A 19,343-nucleotide genomic window follows, 5' to 3' on the forward strand; every position below is an offset into this window, starting at 1 on the left:
GGCCTGATTACACTACCTGTGGATACTCTCACCACATTCTTTTCACATTCAGGCATTTGAAGCAGAGAAAGTGAGAATTACCCCCTCCATAGTTCTACTTCCATTATTACAATGCTTCCCCAATGTGTTTGTGCCATTTTGCACATGATCTGTTTGGAAAGAGTAGGTGCACAAGTGTTAATTTGCCTCGCAGGGGAAACGTGTGTCTGCACACACCGTGTTGCGTGTAGACAAGTGTGGGAATGCAAGCGGAGGTGGCTGCAGAGTGGTGGGTCTGCGTAGGAGTAATGGAAAGCAATGGTGATTGTGTGGAGTGTGTGGGGGATTGTTTTGGACTTCAGCAGGTGTAGTTGTTGGTGGCTGATGTGGGCGGATCTGAAGGACCTGGTCTGGGCCACATTCAATCTTGCGGCAGAATTGCATTTCGTGTCTACAAGCCAGTTTAACAAGGGGGTTTTAAGGTGTAGCAAACAAACATTAAAAGCATTTTAGTGAATTATCACATCAGATATTATACGGGATCGATAAATAGATGCTCAGAATGTGACTGTGACATAAATGATACTGTATATGCTATCAGTATGACTTTAACAGATCCAATAGTGTATAGCCACGGTTTTTATTTTCTCAATTTAATAAATTTTTTCTTTGCATACAAAAAAGATCTAATAAAAATCACAAAATTTCTCAAGATGCACAAAATGTTGATGTTCACAGCGTTATAATATTGTTCAAACCAAAACACATTGGTCATTGTACAGCTGCTGCAAAGTTGGCATGACAAAAAAAATCCAAGGAATGACATAATATCACATAACCTTTTTTGAAATTTGTGATAAAGTTCAATGTGTAAAGAATACTGAATGAGGTGAAACATGATGAATGCAATATTTTGATTCACCTTGAATTCAGCTATTTCAAATGGTCAGAAACATTTTAAGAGCTAAGGAACTAAGCATGAAGGGTACTCACCCACACCACAAAACCGTAGGCTGGTTTGTAAAGAACTAACTTTCTGCCACTTTTAATATGAGAGTTCCTAGTCATTTTAGTCAAGAGCCTTATGAGACACATTCCTCCAACTTGGTTTTCCATTATAAGTTAGATTTAAGTTTTTTTTATTACATGCTCATGATTATATAACATCCACAGCATTCCAGACAAGAAAACCTCATTATGACTAATTCAGTAAACACAAATACTCCCACAAAGACAATAAAAAAAAAAACACTGATTCTCATTCACAAACACTCACTGCAAGATTTTGTACTTGCGTGACAGCTTTCATGTGTCGGCTAACAGCAGTCACGAATACAGGTTCCTCCAACTGCGGAATCATTTGCATCAAATGCATGGTGATGTTTAAAACAAATAAGCTACATTATGCATCAAGCAAAAGCGATCACCCACTTTTGAAAGCTTTTATGAATATTTATAAACTGTTGCTGCACACTGAGTCACATCTTTCTCACTGTTTCAACATAACCGATGCTTTTAATGATTTGCCTTAACATCAAAGGATAACCTTTGAATGCTGATTAAAATTGCATAATTGTCTTTTGGGTGCATCAACTGGGGAGCCTGACTGTGTATCTGTGAGTGTCTTTGTTGGAAAGAAGCCTGAAGGCATAAAGTCTGTGATACCTTCTCTTTCCCCGAAGCTTTGATTGTTCGGGTTCGTTAAAGGCAAAGTGTCCAATGTTCTCATGACTTTAAGGACAACATGATCTCGTAGCAGGCAGATGAAAACAGAGCGCTAACTCATTTGCCCATCCATGGGGATTTTTCCCTTCAAGGGCTGCATCACAATCACTCCAAATGAAACCATTATCTCAACATTTCTGCCTTTGGCGTTTCCCTCCTCCAATTTTACTCCTACTTTGACACACACGCACAGTCACACAACATCTTTGTTGCTCCCCTGAATGCTTCCCTTTTCCTCTGTTTTGCAGTGCAGTATTTTAGAGCTGTAGAGACAGGATGAAAGATGAATGGTGACAGCAGAGACATGGTGGATTGTTGGAAATTGAGTATAGCGTTGAGCTGTAGGAAATCTAGATGGGAATGTTTTTTGGGGACTGGAAGTGACTACTAATTCATTCAGGAGAAGTTGGGATTTGCTTGTCATGAAAGATGCCTTCAAGTAGCCTGAGGGAGACTTTAGTCACTGTGATTCACTCTGAAATTCCTCTTACTATGGTGATGATAACAGGTTTACATTGGTAGCTCATTCTGTAAAGACTTAGGCTGTGGAGTTAGAGGACAACGGTTCAGGCTACAGACAGGATTGTGAAGAAAAAAAAAAAAGCCAACCAGTTGAGAGATGCTGGTCTCTTTGCTGGTGCCCTCGAGCAAGGCATCGTCACCACAGATCCTTCACTTTGAATCTCTCCATACATGCCTGCATGTGTGTGATCTGGTTCTAGTATGGTGTGCAACAAAAAGGTGTGTGAGTCGAATTTCCCTTTGATTCTCCATAATTATGAGAAATTCAAATCCCAAATAATGGGTCCGTTGGTTCATATAAACAGATGAACAGATAAAAGGCACAGACAGAAGGGGATGTAAAAAAAAAAAATTCTTAGAACAGTTTCACTCATAAAACAGAATAGTGATTGCTGAGTTTAAGATAGAATGTAAGAAAAGGCTTCCTTAGAAAGTAGAATTATATTATTTTACACATTTGTAGCAGAATGGCTCACATAGCTCTGTAGTGGGACCATTTTGTAAGACATTTGAAATGAAATGCATTCTATTATGTACTGACAAGCATTATGCATTCTAGATTGACTGAATTTGATTTATAGCTGAAAAAAAAAACCTAAGCTTTTCAAATCAATAAAATGCTCACATATGTCCTCAAAGAGTAATAAAAGCAGGCAAAAATGTCTGGATCCAAGTATTATATTGTGCATACAAGCATGTCTATGGCTTTTATTGATGCACTCTCTTCCTTGAATGTACTTGCAGTATGACCTCGAGAGCAGTAAATGAGGCATCTGAAAAGAGATTTATTTCTTATACAGTTACTAGCAACCAATGCTCTGAACATTCTGATCTTTTATGTTTGTGTACAATTTTCTTTTCTCACTGTTTTCAAAACAGTCTTTTAAAAAAAGAACAAAAGTAACATCATTTGTCTTCACTGTGAATGACAAATGCTTAATTTTTCCTATTCCTCCATTCATACCACAACTACATTGTCTGCAAATCACAGGGAAAAAAAACAGAATGCAGCACAATATGATAAATATGTGAAAGCTAATCCAAAAGAAAAAAAAATAGCACCTATATTGCTCTCCATCCTACGGCATTGTCACTGAATTGTAAAATAACAATTGTGGTAAAGTATTACAAGGTAAGAGTTTGAGGTAAATCATTACTATATACATGCAGAGGATTATAGAAGGTGGGATGAATTTATAGACATTCAGAATCAGTTGCCCAAAACTGTGTCACAGTACAGCAGGGAACATTTAAAATGAAAACTGGAGAGGACAGCAAGATAGAAATGGGGGCTTATAAAGTCCAAGACTCCTGTGACCTGCAAAGCCTTTATTCAGGGTAGTAAAGATTCACTATTGATCCCATTACCGCTGTGAGACTTTATAGACGGCTCTGCTTCATAGCCGTCAGGAACAATATAACTTAATTAAACTGAATAATGGATGGAGAAAGAAGGTTGTGTTTGTGTAAAAGGGTGATCATTTGCTCCTATGTTCTCATTTCATAAACCAATTACCCATTAATCTTTTCAGTAGCATGTCTGATCCCTTAAATGGACCATGATTATGTCACATTGCCGAGGTCATTTTGTTGTAGCAGCAGAATATCACCTCTAAATGCGTGCGCCCGACCCTTCATTTTCCTCGTTTTCAACCATTACTTAAGATAATATCACACACTTGCCTCAGTCAGAAAATCAATATGCCTCTGCTTAGTTCCAAATCAAAGCTAGGCATTTTAGATAAAGGCCGCAAACAGAGTCTTTGTGTGTTAAAATGCAGAGATTTTTGTCATTATAATATTTTATATGTAAGCAAACTGTATTTTTGCAGAGTGAAGAGAAATGACTCAATAAGTGACTCAAGCCTCACATCCAGGTATTAAACAACAATAATGGCACTTATTGCTCGGCATAATGCTATGTAATGAATGATGTTTTCATTTTCAAATTTTGCACAGCGGGAGAATTCACAGGCTGAGCGGACCTTTGCAATATGGGATTAATTGTATTTATTGCAGGATGGCGGCAGTGGGAAAATCTAGCCCCAAGTATGTTGTTTACGAGAGCTTCAAAAACAACGGGGCATCAGTCAGCAATACCACCAAATACTTAGAATAACGACCTGGGGAATTGAAATACTGGTTTCCATTCATCCCTTCACAAATGCGGGTCAAATAGTAAGTGATCCTCAAATCAAGCATGTTGAAAACAGTGGGCTGACTGAAGAGTTTGAAAGATAGTCTTCATGGGGGGGCAGTAATCACAATGAGACCTCAAAAGTCAATGCAGGGCCAAGGTGTCTTGTCTTTTTTTTTTTTAAGTAGAGAACAATGGCTGGCTATCAATCAGTCACTAGCTTCTCTCTAGGGAATAGGCAGGAGAGTGTCAGGAGGGAGGTTGACAGCACAGTTGGTTCAAAGCAATGCCAATGATCTAATAATTAATTTTTTGCATAATTTGGCACCAATAAAAGAGTGTTATGATTGACAAATCATTAATTAGGTTATGCATTAATTGAAAAAAAATAGAACACGTCGGTAACACCGTTAGTTGCAATAACGTTACGGCAATCGCTGGATGGTACACGCAAACAAGCCCTCCACAACTACGTGACGGCTTAAACATGGGTTTAAAATGAAACTATTGTCGGAAAAAGAAAAAATGATCTTGTTTACCAATGTTGACATTCAGATATGTTAATTGGTATAAGCTTGAACGCTTCCAGCGTCGTAACCTGTCATTTAGTGACTCTTTGTAAACGCAATACAGAGGAGGACTGTTTCTTCTAGCTAATTGGAGAATGATTCCTAACATACCCTTGATATACTGTTTTGTTTTTAGTACTTCCCCAAATAATGTATGGTACACTAATATAATCACAAAATTCAGCATGTTGTATGTTTTTATATTTGCGAGAATTATACTGAAGAGTTGGTAAGATGATCTAATCCATTTTTCCTTGGCGTTTGTGCTCTCACTTTTCTGTTAGTTTTTAATGTTAGATGAACTTTTCATTTGTTATATACAAACAATCTAACTACCATTAAATCAAATAAAACAATACAGTACAAAAATCTAAATTGAAAAAAAGAGGCAAATTCTCACATTTTTCACAATTATCGGCTCATCAAAGTTATTAGACGTAATCATGTTTTCCTATTTGTTCAACATGGATAGCAGTGCAATAACTAGACCCAAAATTAATTAATTAATGCTCCAACAAAACTAAAAAGTCTTCAACAAGACCTAATAGGTTGTGCGTTACTTAAATCCTGGATCACACATTGGGTGCAGCAAAGTGGATATTTCTATCTCGGACGAGGCTGTTATTGATCTGTATAGACTACAGTAGAGCAAGTGTGAGTTGGCTTTCTGCCACCGAAGAAACTGTCCCCTCCCGCTGTGCGATGCCCATTGACATTTCCAGATGTGAGTAGTTCACAGAGGCGGTGACTGAGGAAAGAGGGTGACATTCTGTGCCTTTGTGACAAAGCTGAGAAGCACTGACATTTGTGGAAGTGCTGAGTGGATTTGCTCCCAAGATCTTCCATAATGAGAAATAAAGGGAAATTACTCATTACCTACTTATATTTGTAGCAATAATCGGTACCCGTGGTACGTCAGATGAAATAGAAGCAGAAATGGATGAATAGAGAAGGAGAATATAGTATGAAAGACAGATGAATAAATACAAGAGCCGAGCTGCAATTCTCGAGTGGCTCACTTTGTAGAAGCAGCTTCAGTCTTTTCCCTCTAAATCTCCATCAACTGCTACACAAAGCTCCCTGAAGCATACAGCCTTCTGCTGTTGATCTTGCATGAAAAGGTACAAACTGTTCTGCACAAACAGACCATTAAAAAATAATGGCACTGCTCTTCCAAACAATTACGCCATGTGCAAGATTGGAACAGACTTAAAGAGACACTCCATACTTCCTCTCTACATATCATGGGTGATGGGGAGGGGGACAAAAACAACAACAAAACATCAATCAACAATGAAAACACACCAGATAATGCAGTGGAAATTGGAAGACAAATTGTTCCAAGATTTCCTTGATAAACTGATGCTGAAAATGTTGTTGAAAGTTGAAAGCTTTGGGACCAGCTCTCACAACTTTAAACCTCCTGCATCCTCTTATTTGCATCAAACGGATGCCCTGTTATCGCAAGGAAATGGATGACTCATTTAAATTCAAGAAATGTCTTTCAATGGTTATTTACTATCAGGGTAATTATTCAGACTCACAAATGCCCGTTCAGTTTGCAATTTCAAGGTGAGTGATATGAATTGCACTTGTAGTTATTGTACAGCCTGGCACAGTTGCTGCAGCTGCAAAATGTCATCATAAAGGAGATTGCTTGCTTAATCTGCAGACACACAAGTGCTTGTCATTAGATAGATATAATATAATATAATATAATATAATATAATATAATATAATATAATATAATATAATATAATATAATATAATATAATATATGTGCATAAAGATCACGCATACCGTTTGTCATGTGCATACACATCACGCATACTGTTTGTGTGGGTTAACAAAAATAACTATAATAAATTCATAGACCATCAGCACTGAATCGTACTGGGCTGGGCAGCTTCGTTTGATGAGGAGAAGAGATGCTCTGTGAGCAAACAATGTGTCTAAAATGAGAGCAGAGGAATTCAAAAGGCACAGCTTTCCTATTACAGTGCATAGACTTTAGCTGATACTTCTTCATTCCTCCAAACTCATTATGGTATGCAAAATAGACTCACCTCATGACATGAATACAAATTAAAATAGAGGTACATTGTTGCTCTTCAGTGGTACATTTATTTAAATGTTGACTTTAAGCTGCAGAGAGGAAACCCTAAGAAGATGGGGATTCAGAGGTCAACAGGTTGACTAAGAAACAATGATAAGATTCGGTCTGCAGTACTACACCACAGTGCAGATTCTACAGATACTTTCTATAAAGTGTACGGATGATATCAAGACAGTGAAAAGTTTTTGTCGAAGGGGGCAAAAAAAAAAAGCCTGAGCTCCTGTTGACTGACAACAAGCCAGCAGGGCGAGGCCAAGGGTTAACCCAAACAAAACACTTCAATCCCTCACTGATGCTCTCTACAGCTCCCTATGGTCTCAATTGATTGAATCACAGGTCAGTCAGAGTACATTGATCTAAAAACCCAAGCACACCACCCCCAACTCCTCAGGCCTTATCTTTGTCAATTCATTTGCTGCTGGCCGCCAGGAGTATTCACTGGAGGGCTGTAGCTGTGGGGTTCCATGAGTTAAACACACTTTTCCATTCCATGTGCCTTACACTGATCCCATTATTATTCGCTTTTCTATTGATTTAGTGAAAGACTATGTTAAATTCCACTGGAATACTCCAATGCAATACATTTTACCTGGCTAAATTTTGTTTGGAACCAGGCATTGTAAGCGCCCCTAAAAAAAAAACTATTATTGTTTGAAAGAGAAGCTTCGAGGACAACGTCTCAGTATTTCACATAACACGTGTCCATGATGTTTATGTGTGTGATTTAATCTGTGGATCTGTATGTTTTAACATAATAAAACATTCACATATTATAAATACAGAATGACAAAAGATCTTTCAATTTTCAGATTAATATTGTCAATTTTTTTCTAAATTCAAGTGATCGCTTATAAAAATGGATAATGCTGAATGCAAGTTTGGTAGGGAATGATTAACACTTTTTATGACAGTGAACTCTCGTGATGCCTTATGAATCTTATGATAGTCTCAAGCAATTAATGAATTGCTCTGAACTGGTAGGTGATTGATAGCATTTGTGCCTCCATTTAATCATCCATAATATGTACTAATTAAGTAAGTTAGTAGTTATGCTTACGTATTTAATGTATTTTCTAAGATTGCAATAAATCCACCTTTCATACAGTGTATAATATTGGTGTTTAGCAGTGATTCTTGAATGTAATGATTACTTTCAAGTAGTTTATTTAGAATTAATTTATCCATACAAGTGGTTGCGGTGTTCTCCCAAATTTCCCAAACCATCAACACTAATTTCCAGAACCTATGCAGTGGTCTCCACCCCTTTTTCACCTGTGGTCTAAAGAACACGCAATGTATTAATCGCTAATGGCATCTCGCCCTTGAGCCAACGATATAATGTCATTAGCACCCAACACAATCAATACCCAGAGGCAGTACACAGAGTTACAAGGGATTTCAATCAGGAGGACTTAAAAGCGGTGTTACCCAGATTCCAGCAGCATATAAAGCGTGCCGGATAAAGTCTGCTCAAACATTAATAACAGGCATGTAGGTCTGTTCTCAACAACAGCAACAACCTTTCCTTGACACTCAGCACTGGCTCCCCACAATGATGTGTGCTCTATACACACTTCCTTAAATGTACACCCTTATACACAGGCCTACACACTCATGCACCCAAGCGTGTCCATTGTGAAGTTTGCTGCTGACACAGCACTGATCAAGTTTGTGTCCATCTTTGCCTGCACAGACCTGCTTCTAGGCCATTAAATAAAATACACATTATGTCCTTTTTACAATCATATACCAGCAAAATCATTTTGAAGGTGTTTTTAGTTGGTACCATTTCCATATGCTTAATCAGTAACCTTTTCCAGTAATCAACAGTGTTTGTGTGACCTATGTATTACTCTCCATACACTTAGTATTGCCTGAATGTTCTATGCTGCCAACGATGTTTGACTAAAAAATATCTTATGTCTTTGACAGGAGGGATATTTGAGTCTGTCGAAAGTGGCCCATCGGGTGCTGAGGAGCTCGCCTTTAAATTTGCTTTGAATACAATCAACAGAAATCGAACTCTACTGCCAAACACCACTCTTACCTATGACATCCAAAGGATAAACATCTATGACAGCTTTGAGGCCTCCAGAAAAGGTATTTCATGATTTCTATTATACATCTAGAGTAGAGTATATCTATGTACGTACGTATGCACGCATGTGTGTATGTACGTACGTATGTACCAAGACACCTTATGAGCTTCACTTGCTTAGGTTGTTACATTTTAAAACACACCATGGGGACATGGCTGAGTACTTCAAAGACAAGCAGCTTGAATTGATTTTTTCCAGGTAATGACTCAGCAGTAGTAATTCAGTGTCCCCAGAGCCGGTCAATAAAGAGCCATAATCTGTCTGCTTTGCATGTGCATCAAGTGGGCAATTTAATTTTCTTATTAACTACATGTCATTATACATATTATTTCCGAGTGACTGAAATAATGTTATTAGACAGGTTTTAGGGGGTACAATGTTTTGCAGCTGCTTGTCTTGAGTGCCACAGTAATAAAGAGTATAAAGGGACTCAATGAGTTAGTATTCCAGAGTTCATTACAAGAGATGAAGTTTGAGTTAACTTGCATGTAAATGGAAACCATCTCTTCAAGCGGTCTTGCTCTGCTTGTTTGGTACACACAGGGGATTTGATAAAGTTGTTTACACAAATGAACCAGAGCAATCCCATTAGAGTTTGTTGTGACCAGATCAAGCATGACCAGCACAAGTAGCACCTCAGCTGCATCAACACTGAGTCACACAACTACCGTAAAACAGTTTTGCTTTTCCTAATTTTGCATTGAATTGAACTCATAACCATTCAAATACAGGTTGGTGTTTGTCCATATGTACTTCTATAATATGCATCCTCATTTTGAGTATTCTCACTAGTGTATTTCTCCCCATTGCGCCAGCTTGTGACCAACTTTCGCTTGGTGTGGCAGCTATATTTGGTCCTTCGCACAGTTCCTCAGCCAATGCTGTCCAGTCCATCTGTAATGCTCTAGGGGTGCCTCACATCCAAACCAAGTGGAAGCACCAGGTTTCAGACAACAAGGACATCTTTTACGTCAGCCTATATCCAGACTTCTCGTCCCTGAGCAGAGCAATCCTGGACTTGGTCCACTTCTTCAAATGGAGAACAGTCACAGTTGTCTATGATGACAGCACAGGTGAGCCTTCCTTTCTTCATAAAAATAAATTATTGCTCAAGCCACTTTATAGTATATTCATCTTCAGTGGTAATTAATTTGGATGAAGCTTATGTTTGAAGAATGTCTGATAAGAGTTTATCCTTTTGTTTGAGATTTACTTGCCTGCATACTCGGCAGTCCTGTGTACAGTACGGTCTAAGGCAGTGGTTCTCAACTGTCGTGACCCCCTGGCCTTGCATTTTCCTATTGCAGCCAAGTAACAACCCGCTTTTGTAGTAATTAAGAACAAAACATAAAATGTCTATCTTGTTAAATTACCTCTTAAAGCACATTTATTATAATTTCTTAAAGGCAAGGCAGGACATTTTCAATCCATGTGCTTTACATAATGGTAGAGCTTTTAAAAGTATTTACGAACGAAAGAATCAAAGGTGTTTAAAAACATTATTTGTGTATTTTCAATATACAATTTAGTTATTCTTGTTTTTTGTAAATTACAAAGAGAAAGACATCACTCTGTGAAGCAGAGTTACAAGTAAGCCAAGAAGGCAATGCTCATGAACAGAAACATATGTCAGGGTCAAAGTTGGATGCCAGCCTAAGGAGAAGCTGCCAGATTTCCTTGAACTCTATCCAACACACTGAGTATTGCCTAGATCAGAGTACTAAAAGAATGTTCTGTAATACATTCATTTGGTTATTAAAGAGAAACACTGAATTGGCCCAAAAATCACAACATTCACACCATGTGCAAATGCCACATAGGAATACCGGGACTGAAGTTCAAACCCAGCTCAAGTATGAGGCAAATGTACCAAACATTAGACCACTTTGCAAACATTTGTGAATCAAACATAAAATATATTTTTCTTTTCCTAGTGCAGATACCATATTGTAATAATGGGGGAAATCAGTGCAGCAGTCGCACTCTAAAATCACACCCCCGCTGGTCTGAACAATTTCATCTTTTCAAGAATGGAGTTAAAAACTGGTAGAACAATCACCGTATGACCGTTTTCTCCACCGAGCAGGGAGCAAACAAGCAAATCGATAGCAACAATGGGATTTGTCTAATAGTTCAACCTTGTAATGGCAAAACGGAGATGGCAGCAGCATGTGTTATAGCTCTCCTAGCCAGGCATGACATCCTTACAACTTACTGCTGCTGCTATTGCAGCTGTGGCAAGAGAGAGTGTCGATGAGGCCATAAGGGAGAAAAGACTGATAAGAAGATAAGGCTCTATCCGTAAACTGACAAACATCTTATGTTGATTCTGGTTTTCCCTCCAAGAAAAACAAAATAGATACAAAACTTATGTCAATTCCACATACAAAAATCATTGAAGTACGTAGCTCTGCTTGAAAAAAAAAAGAAAAGATGAGTACCTTTGTTTTGGATGACCAGTGCCAACTATTACATACCTGTGAACATGGCAATAGTGTTCATTTGGCAGCAAGAAAAGGCATGCTACATTTGTCTGATCATGATAAGGCAAAGACGGCAACTTCATGCAAAAGCTATATTAACCCCAGAAATGAAGGTGGGGGCATAAAATTGGCCAGACGAAAATGATGTTATATTTAACTTTAGGAACCACCATGTTAAACATGGTCCATTTTTCATTGTATCTTTGAAAAATGAAACTGGCATTTATTCTGGAGGCTATCAATCACTTTAGAGCAATCTGTAAATAAATAATTGATCATGGAATGCCCCTTTTTCAACAGCAAGTTTGATTCATCCCAGTATACAACACTGTTAGAAGACACAAAATGCACTCTGGCCTATAGCTGGTGAAAACAAAGGCTTAAACAATACTATTAAGTGGCAGCCCTCCCAGCCACCAAACTGACAACTATTCAGGAAACGTAAAAAAAAAAAAAATCTTGTTTGTGCTTCCAAACACTGCTCATTTAATCCAGGCGCCAGCCGTCCTCGTTACAAGCTTTGCTCACGCTGAGCTGTCATATTCTGCTGCTCACTGACATCAACACAGCGACACCCCAAAACTATGCTCAATTGCTAATTTAATAGCCCCCAAAGATCATAAATTACATTATCATCAATGATAATGATATGATCGGTGCCGCGCTGACTGGAGCTTTGACAGCTGCATACACCCTTTAAACTTTGCAAAATAAATATCTGTGTTTTTTTTTTTCTCCTTCCCAAACTCTTTTTCAAAGCTTACAAGTGATTCCTTTATATAGGCAGAACAGAATCTGCACAAACTCACCTCATGATGTCTGATGCTGCTTTTAGCCAGCGATAGATGAGTGCGATGCGGCCTCTGTATTCATGCCAGGACTCTTCAGTTTAGTCAAATGTGTTTATTGTTTAGTCTGAGCTAGTCTTGGGTATTATTATCCTGTTGGGACCTGCAGCTGAGACAAAGGTTTCTGATACTGGAAAGCAAATTGTAAAGCCTTGACATTCTTGAATTTTTTTTTGCACCCTACAAATTCAAGGCGCCCTGTGCTGGTTGCAGCCAAGCAGTCTCAGAATACAAATGAGCTTCCTCTTCACAGCAGATACACTGTTCTTTACTGACTACTTTGTCTGCTCTATTTTTGAGGCTGTAAACATGACTTTCCGAAGAGCTCCAGTTTTGTCATTTGTCCAAAGAACATTGGAGCTTTGCGTCTTGTTATTGGATACCAGAAAATATGCATGTGACATTCAACCCACTGTAAAGCCTGAATGTTCTGAATCTGCTTTGCTGAATAGTTGTGCAACTTTAGTTTCTTTTTAATCATTCTATTTGACCACAAATTTGAAATCATGCCCCATTTACATAGTCATTTTTTAGTGTAGCTTTGGTCAATTTCATGTTAATTAAAATGATATTTCAATTAACGGCTAGGTGCCTACATTTGTGTCTATGTGTGTAGAATGCATAGGCTCTTTCACAGATTTGCTTGCCATCAAGTTTGGTATGACTGCATGGCAGGACTACGTAGCTCAATAACCAGACGATACGGACAAAACTGCACAGAGCTATTCTCCGGCCTCATAGGGCTGCTTGGAGGACTTCCATGGATACATTTGCCATCAGGTCCATCTGAACTGGTCCAGAATGGGAAGCATAACATATGGAGAAATGTTGTCATGAGCAATGATTCCAGGGTCAGAACATGAAACAGCCACGGATAATGGTGTGCTGATTAGTGGAGTGCCTTTGCAATCCACTGTAGTGTATTTGTTCCTTTGAAAATTATCCATTATTATTTATTATTATTAATATATATATATATATATATATATATATATATATATATATATATATATATATATATATATATATATATATATATATATATTCGTTTTATTACAAAACTGAAGGGATTTTTACCCTTTATAGTTTCAGATTTTTTTTATTACTTTGCTGTGGGCCACAAAATATTTTCTCTTTGATCCTCAATAACTCAATCATGGAATCCAGTCGCGGGCTGAATTTGACATTTCGGTGGGCCAGATTTGGCCCACTAGCCGCCAGTTGATGATCGGTGGTGTATATCATAACCACTCTTTGTATAACTGTGGATATTGTGTGGTAGATACAATTTCTATGAACCAGTATTTGTGTTCGGACTTGGCAGAGGTCTGCACTCTGCAATCTGCTCTTGTTTTATTGCATGGATTTATATAGCACCTCAGTCAATAGCACTAACCCTGTTAAATTGCAACTTCTTTTAATGTGTGGTTCTGTGTAGTACTGTGACCTGCTGCTGACGCTTGAGCTTGAATTTGCTCACAGATTTTACGACTGTGAGCGACTAGGGCCCTCTGTGAAATTTATTGCTACCTCATTCATAGATGTGGACATAGGTTAACCTTCAATACAATTATATGCATTTCTAAGTCATGTATAAAACATTCCTAAATATTTCTGATTCATCAAAGAGAGATTTTGCATTCGATAAATACTTTTTGTGCGCGTCTGTAAAGTTTCAGTTGATGGTAGAGGTGAATTTAATTGATTACAATCCAGCCAACAAAAGATTTTAAAGCTATGTATGGTATTTTGTTGCATGTACAAGACAAGGAGAGGACAAAAGTTAGCTAGGAGAAATCAAATCAAATGGATCAACGCAAGAAAAGGGCTGGATCAAGACAGGTCCTTCTTGGAGCTGACCAGGAGAGCAAAGCCAAACTGTGGCAGTTGTTTTTTTTTTTTTTTTTTTACTTTCTAGACCTGGATTTGACACCAAAAGCTCCTTAAAGAATGTGACCCACTTACCTTATCAAACCTTTCCATCCTTCTTTTGTGATTCTTTTCCAGGTGCTCGCCATAGCATCAGAGATGTGTTTGCTTGCCTTGATTCACTGTAGAGGATGCAGGCAAAATAGTAAGATGGGTACATGCAGGGTCAATAAGTGTTGCTAGAAATTAACACTCAAGGAGAACATTACTCTGCAACCTCACAAAGGGATTTCTCATGCGTTTTCACCAATTCTCCTTGATTGGAGTGCATTGAAGTGAAAATTTTCTCTGTGGAGTTAATTATGTCCAGCTTATTCTGATGTTGTGGTGCACAAAAACAGGCTTTAATGAACATCCTGCTGTGCCTCATTGTCTTGTCTGGCACAGCTAACACAAAACTGAAACATGAAACTGGCAAATGAGGCATTATCAGCAGCAACAACGACAAGAGCAAATTGCACACAACTAAAAACATTTTTTTTTCCCCCGTTCCATCTCCAAATCGAATGGGTTCATGAAAGTCAGACTTTGAGAACCAACATGGGTTTCCACTGTGTGCATACACACATGTTCTTTCTCATCGTTCTTTCCACTTTTATTTTCTTGTCTGTCCAAACATACTCCATACTCTGACTTTCTCTCCTTTTCTCATTAATCTAAGTGAACAAACAACCGCAAATACTTGATTGACGGAAGTGTATTCATAATTATTTGCCTACCTGAGAAATTTAACTTCCAGTCCAATAGTCTGGGGTGGTACATGTAATTTTCTTCAAGTCGAACACAGTCACATTAAGTATTGTTTACAAGAGTCAGCTTCCGTGCTGCATTGTGATTGCCCAGTCTGCATTCCAGGCGTGTGACTTAGTCAAAGGCAGATAAATCACTGGTGATAGCTCAGGAAATAAGATTTTTCTGCTACAAATATAAGTAAATACATAACAAAATCTTGTAAGATTTTATGCAGAAATTGGCATTGATCGCAAGGAAATGCATGTTTATTTCAACAATTCAGACATGTAGCCTGTGAGCCGGTTTTAATCCCTCTTCATTTTCAACATTGACCCTGGAAACTGTGACTCATTCAACTATTATTAATATTTCAATGATTATTCATATTTTTTTCCATCATCATGCGCCATCTCTCATGAGTAGTGTAACAGCTTTGCAGCTGTTGATACAGTATAAAGCAGTCTTGTGCACATCAAGGCTTGCAGGGAATTTACCCCACAAGGATATTTATCATATCTGTTTTATGCACAGGAGACTCTCTGGCGGCCCTATGATAAACACTTATAGGGGATGAAATATTCATGCTGGATTAAATATGGATCTTAAAGTGAGGTCTGTGTTTTAGACACTATCACTGCTGATCTGTGCAGACGCTTCTTCTCCAACCTTAAATACATTTCTTCAACTACATTTACGATTTGATTCTTCTTCGCCAACCTTAAATACATTTCTTCAACTACATTTATTCATTTGTTTGTTTATTTTACTCATTATCCATAAAGTGAAATTCAACCTAAACTCTGATTTATATTTTTTTGTTGCACACCAAAAAGAACTACATCACACACATACAGAAGTCAAAGAAGTATGCAGTATTGCACCATTTGAGCTGGGAGGTGAGGATGGTGCATTGCTCAAAGGCACAGTCATCAGCAAGCAGTCTCACAGAACACACAACAGCTAGTTGCCATTCTCATTCTAGTCAACAGTGCCATGATTCTACCGAGTCCTTGTATGAACAATTGCTACCCTCATGTTGTAGCCAAGCACACTGCATCATTATGAAATTGTTGTTTTTAAACAAAAGGTTTCAGGTGTTTATGGACAAATTAATAATGATAGTTGTTGGGCCATTCAGCTTGTCGCACCAAGGTCGCCACAGCGAGCCTGTGTCTGTTTGCGCCACATAATGGGCCATCCACCTGAACTAACATTTGGCAGTCACTTCAGTATCTCTTATTTGTGTGTGTGTGTGTGTGTGTGTGTGTGTTTGTGTGCGTGTGTGTGTTTGTGTGCGTGTGTGTGTGTTTGTGTGCGTGTGTTTGTGTGCGTGTGTGTGCGTGTGTGTGTGTGTGTGTGTGTGTGTGTGTGTGAGAGCATTGTTGATTTGCAAAAGAGGTATGCACATTATCTGAACAGCAGTGTGGAGATTCCAGAGGAGATCAAGAATTTAGTTGGCATCTAAATCAATAATATTTATGAGGAACGACAAATGTCACATCATGTGTCATTTACACTGATGTATTTGATATATATTATAGATGTTTTCTCCAAAGTCTAGTAATGTTCATATAAGAAAGTGATTCAGATAAAAAATAGGCCATTTAAAATTAGGAAATGAATCAACGTGAGGGGAAAACAGGAGTTTTTGAGTGTTAGACACATAAAATCTTTGGAGAAGCCAGATCGTTAATGCGGATAGTCATGAAGCTAAGAGATTCATTTGAATATTTGCAAACATATCAGACAAGTTCAGTGTTTTTTGTTTGTTTTTGCAATCGTAATCTTGAATTACTTTTGCAGGTGCGTGCATTATCCATCCATTTTTTGTTTGGTTCGCACTCCATCAGTGTTGAATTTCAGATGGAGTCAATTTCAACCAATTTTAAGCAAGGCGCAAATTATACCCTATATTGGTCACCAGCAAATCCCAAAACACAGACATAACCATTCACACATTCACACCTTTTGAGTATAAAATCCATGATGTTTAGAATGTAGGATGAAGCTGGAGTACACAGTGAAAATCTGCGCAAGGAAAGAGAGGACCTGAAAACTCCACAGCTCCTAAAGTCAATAATAATCTCCCTTATTTTATCAACGTCGACAATCAAAATGTTGTACATGCACCAGTTTAACCAGATCTCCCGCCTCATCCCTAATCATCATCTTTGATGAGGGTGTTAACATCCTACTACAGAAAGTGTCGCAGTTGTATCTGGAATGGCAATCCTGGGTATCATGGAAATTTTAGTGCCTGCTCGTTGGGGCCAGTAGTCACTTTCCATGCAAGGGTTGGTGTTTCATTTCTGAAGAACATGCAATAAACACAGTGCACATGCTTCAGTGTTGTCTTACATCTTTCAAGCAGGAGCTCTATGCTGAAATTAACACGAGAGTTGGTCTGAGGAGCCTTGATGGAGGTGGTATGCTGCCTTGAAAGCTTGTTTCATGTTCGTGCATACCAAGTCCAGTGTAGGTAGCAGAATCCAGATTCCGGTATAAATGAGGAAGAATAGTCTTCATGTTGAGCTGATTAAAATCCCCGTGCACAACACAAACACCTTCTGGGTGATTGCTTTGTAGGTTACTGATGGCATTGTATTGAACTTTCAGAGCTTCTTTGGGAGAGGGGGGACTGCAATGATTATTAATCTAGAGTATTCCTGTGGGAGGTTGATGGTCTGCATTTGATAATCATAAATTCAATGTTTGTGAAGCAATGACTTAAGACCATGGCGATGTTGCAGCAGCTGTTATTTGAATAGATGCACACACCGTCACCTTGGGATTTACTGGTGAGGACGCTGCTTCTATCTGCTCTGTCGTGTAATTAGGGCCCCAGGCTAATGCTGTCGTCCAGGAACGATGAGTTCAACCATGTCTCTGGAAAAGGAGTAGTCTTAGTAATCTCGCAATACTCTGTCATTTCTCTTTTTGATGGATGAATCCAGCTTCTTGTAGTCCAGTTTGTTCTCTAGCGAATGCATGTTGGCTAGCAGGATCGATTGAAATGGCAGTGCTAGACACACTTCAGTCTCCTGTCGCATTGCTTCAGACTGAAGAATAGCCAACGGCTCTATTTTAACTGATCTACTGAATCCACCCAATGACAAGACAAATGTCATACATCAAAGAGTTGGTGATTGGGATCAGGATCCGATTGCTTAAACTGATTGTATGCCACAGACACAACAAATACTAAAGTTCCTGAAGACGTGGACTGATGTATTGTGCCCGTAGCCTACATTGCAATTCAACCAATCGTATCATTGATCATGACTACCACTTCATGGTTCACCTTGACAGATTCATTTATTTCATGTTACTTTCCATGGCACTAATATTGACAATTTTTAACTTACTGTCACATCACAAAATAAAACGCCATTTAATAAATTAAAATGCAGGCAAATAATTACTATGTATGTCAAGAAAATACGGTTCGCTGAACCCCTTGTGTCTGCTTTCCAGAGGAAATAACTGCAATGAGAAAAACATTTTATCACATTTCTTTCTGCTGTTTTGCAAGGTCTAATTCGATTGCAAGAACTTATAAAGGCCCCATCACGGTACAACATTCGATTAAAGATCCGGCAACTTCCTGTAGACTCCAAAGATGCCAAACCATTGTTAAAGGAGATGAAGAGAGGGAAGGAGTTTCACATCATCTTTGACTGTGGACATGAAATGGCAGCTGGGATCCTAAAACAGGTGTGTATCTGTGTATTTGTGTGTATGTTTTGAAACAACCGGAAAATACAAATTTAGAAGATTGCGCAAACTATTTAGTGGTCATTGGCTCTGGAATTCAGATATGTCATGAAATCACTTGTTTCTTGCACTTAAAAGCATGATACCACTAAAATGAATAAATTGTGGATATGAAACATTTTTAGTCTGATAACTGGCATAAACATGTATTTGGGAGATAACTTACCTATGAGGCCCAGGACTAGTGACCCTCAGGAATGAAGAAGAGCAGTGGAGGTGTCCTTCCGCATCCAATCTCAGAAGAGGGAGTGTAATACCAATCTCCTGTTCAGCACACAAAAAAGAAAGAAAATGAAATTCTCCCAAGTAGAAATTTCACCAAATGTGATGATAGCTCATCAGTGGAGCAGCCTATTATTCAATTTCACTTCATGTATTATCTTTCTAATGGTAGTCATTCATGATAAATGTCTTCCTGTTAAAATATGCC

General features: G+C 38.3%; 2 protein-coding genes across 3 annotated transcripts in view; one reads left to right on the forward strand and one right to left on the reverse strand.

Moving 5' to 3' along the window:
- ascc3 (activating signal cointegrator 1 complex subunit 3) overlaps positions 1–19,343 on the reverse strand; it is a 152,420-nt gene that overhangs the window by 51,970 nt on the left and 81,107 nt on the right. For both annotated transcript variants that reach the window (XM_085917666.1, XM_085917667.1), the window contains exons 3-4: positions 19,080–19,177; positions 14,444–14,529 (exon numbers count right to left, since the gene is read on the reverse strand). In XM_085917666.1, coding sequence (XP_085773792.1) covers positions 14,444–14,461 — 18 coding nt within the window. In that variant the 5' untranslated portion in view covers positions 14,462–14,529; positions 19,080–19,177. The remainder of the gene's footprint in view (positions 1–14,443; positions 14,530–19,079; positions 19,178–19,343) is intronic.
- The window catches only part of LOC147052187 (glutamate receptor ionotropic, kainate 2-like), an 84,235-nt gene that overhangs the window by 18,502 nt on the left and 46,390 nt on the right, over positions 1–19,343 (forward strand). Inside the window, exons 2-4 of the mRNA XM_085917669.1 lie at positions 8,981–9,148; positions 9,963–10,220; positions 18,672–18,853. Coding sequence (XP_085773795.1) covers positions 8,981–9,148; positions 9,963–10,220; positions 18,672–18,853 — 608 coding nt within the window. The remainder of the gene's footprint in view (positions 1–8,980; positions 9,149–9,962; positions 10,221–18,671; positions 18,854–19,343) is intronic.

This window comes from Syngnathus leptorhynchus, chromosome 8 (genome assembly GCF_054491065.1).
Source record: "Syngnathus leptorhynchus isolate UIUO chromosome 8, UIUO_Slep, whole genome shotgun sequence".
Lineage (NCBI taxonomy): Eukaryota > Metazoa > Chordata > Actinopteri > Syngnathiformes > Syngnathidae > Syngnathus > Syngnathus leptorhynchus.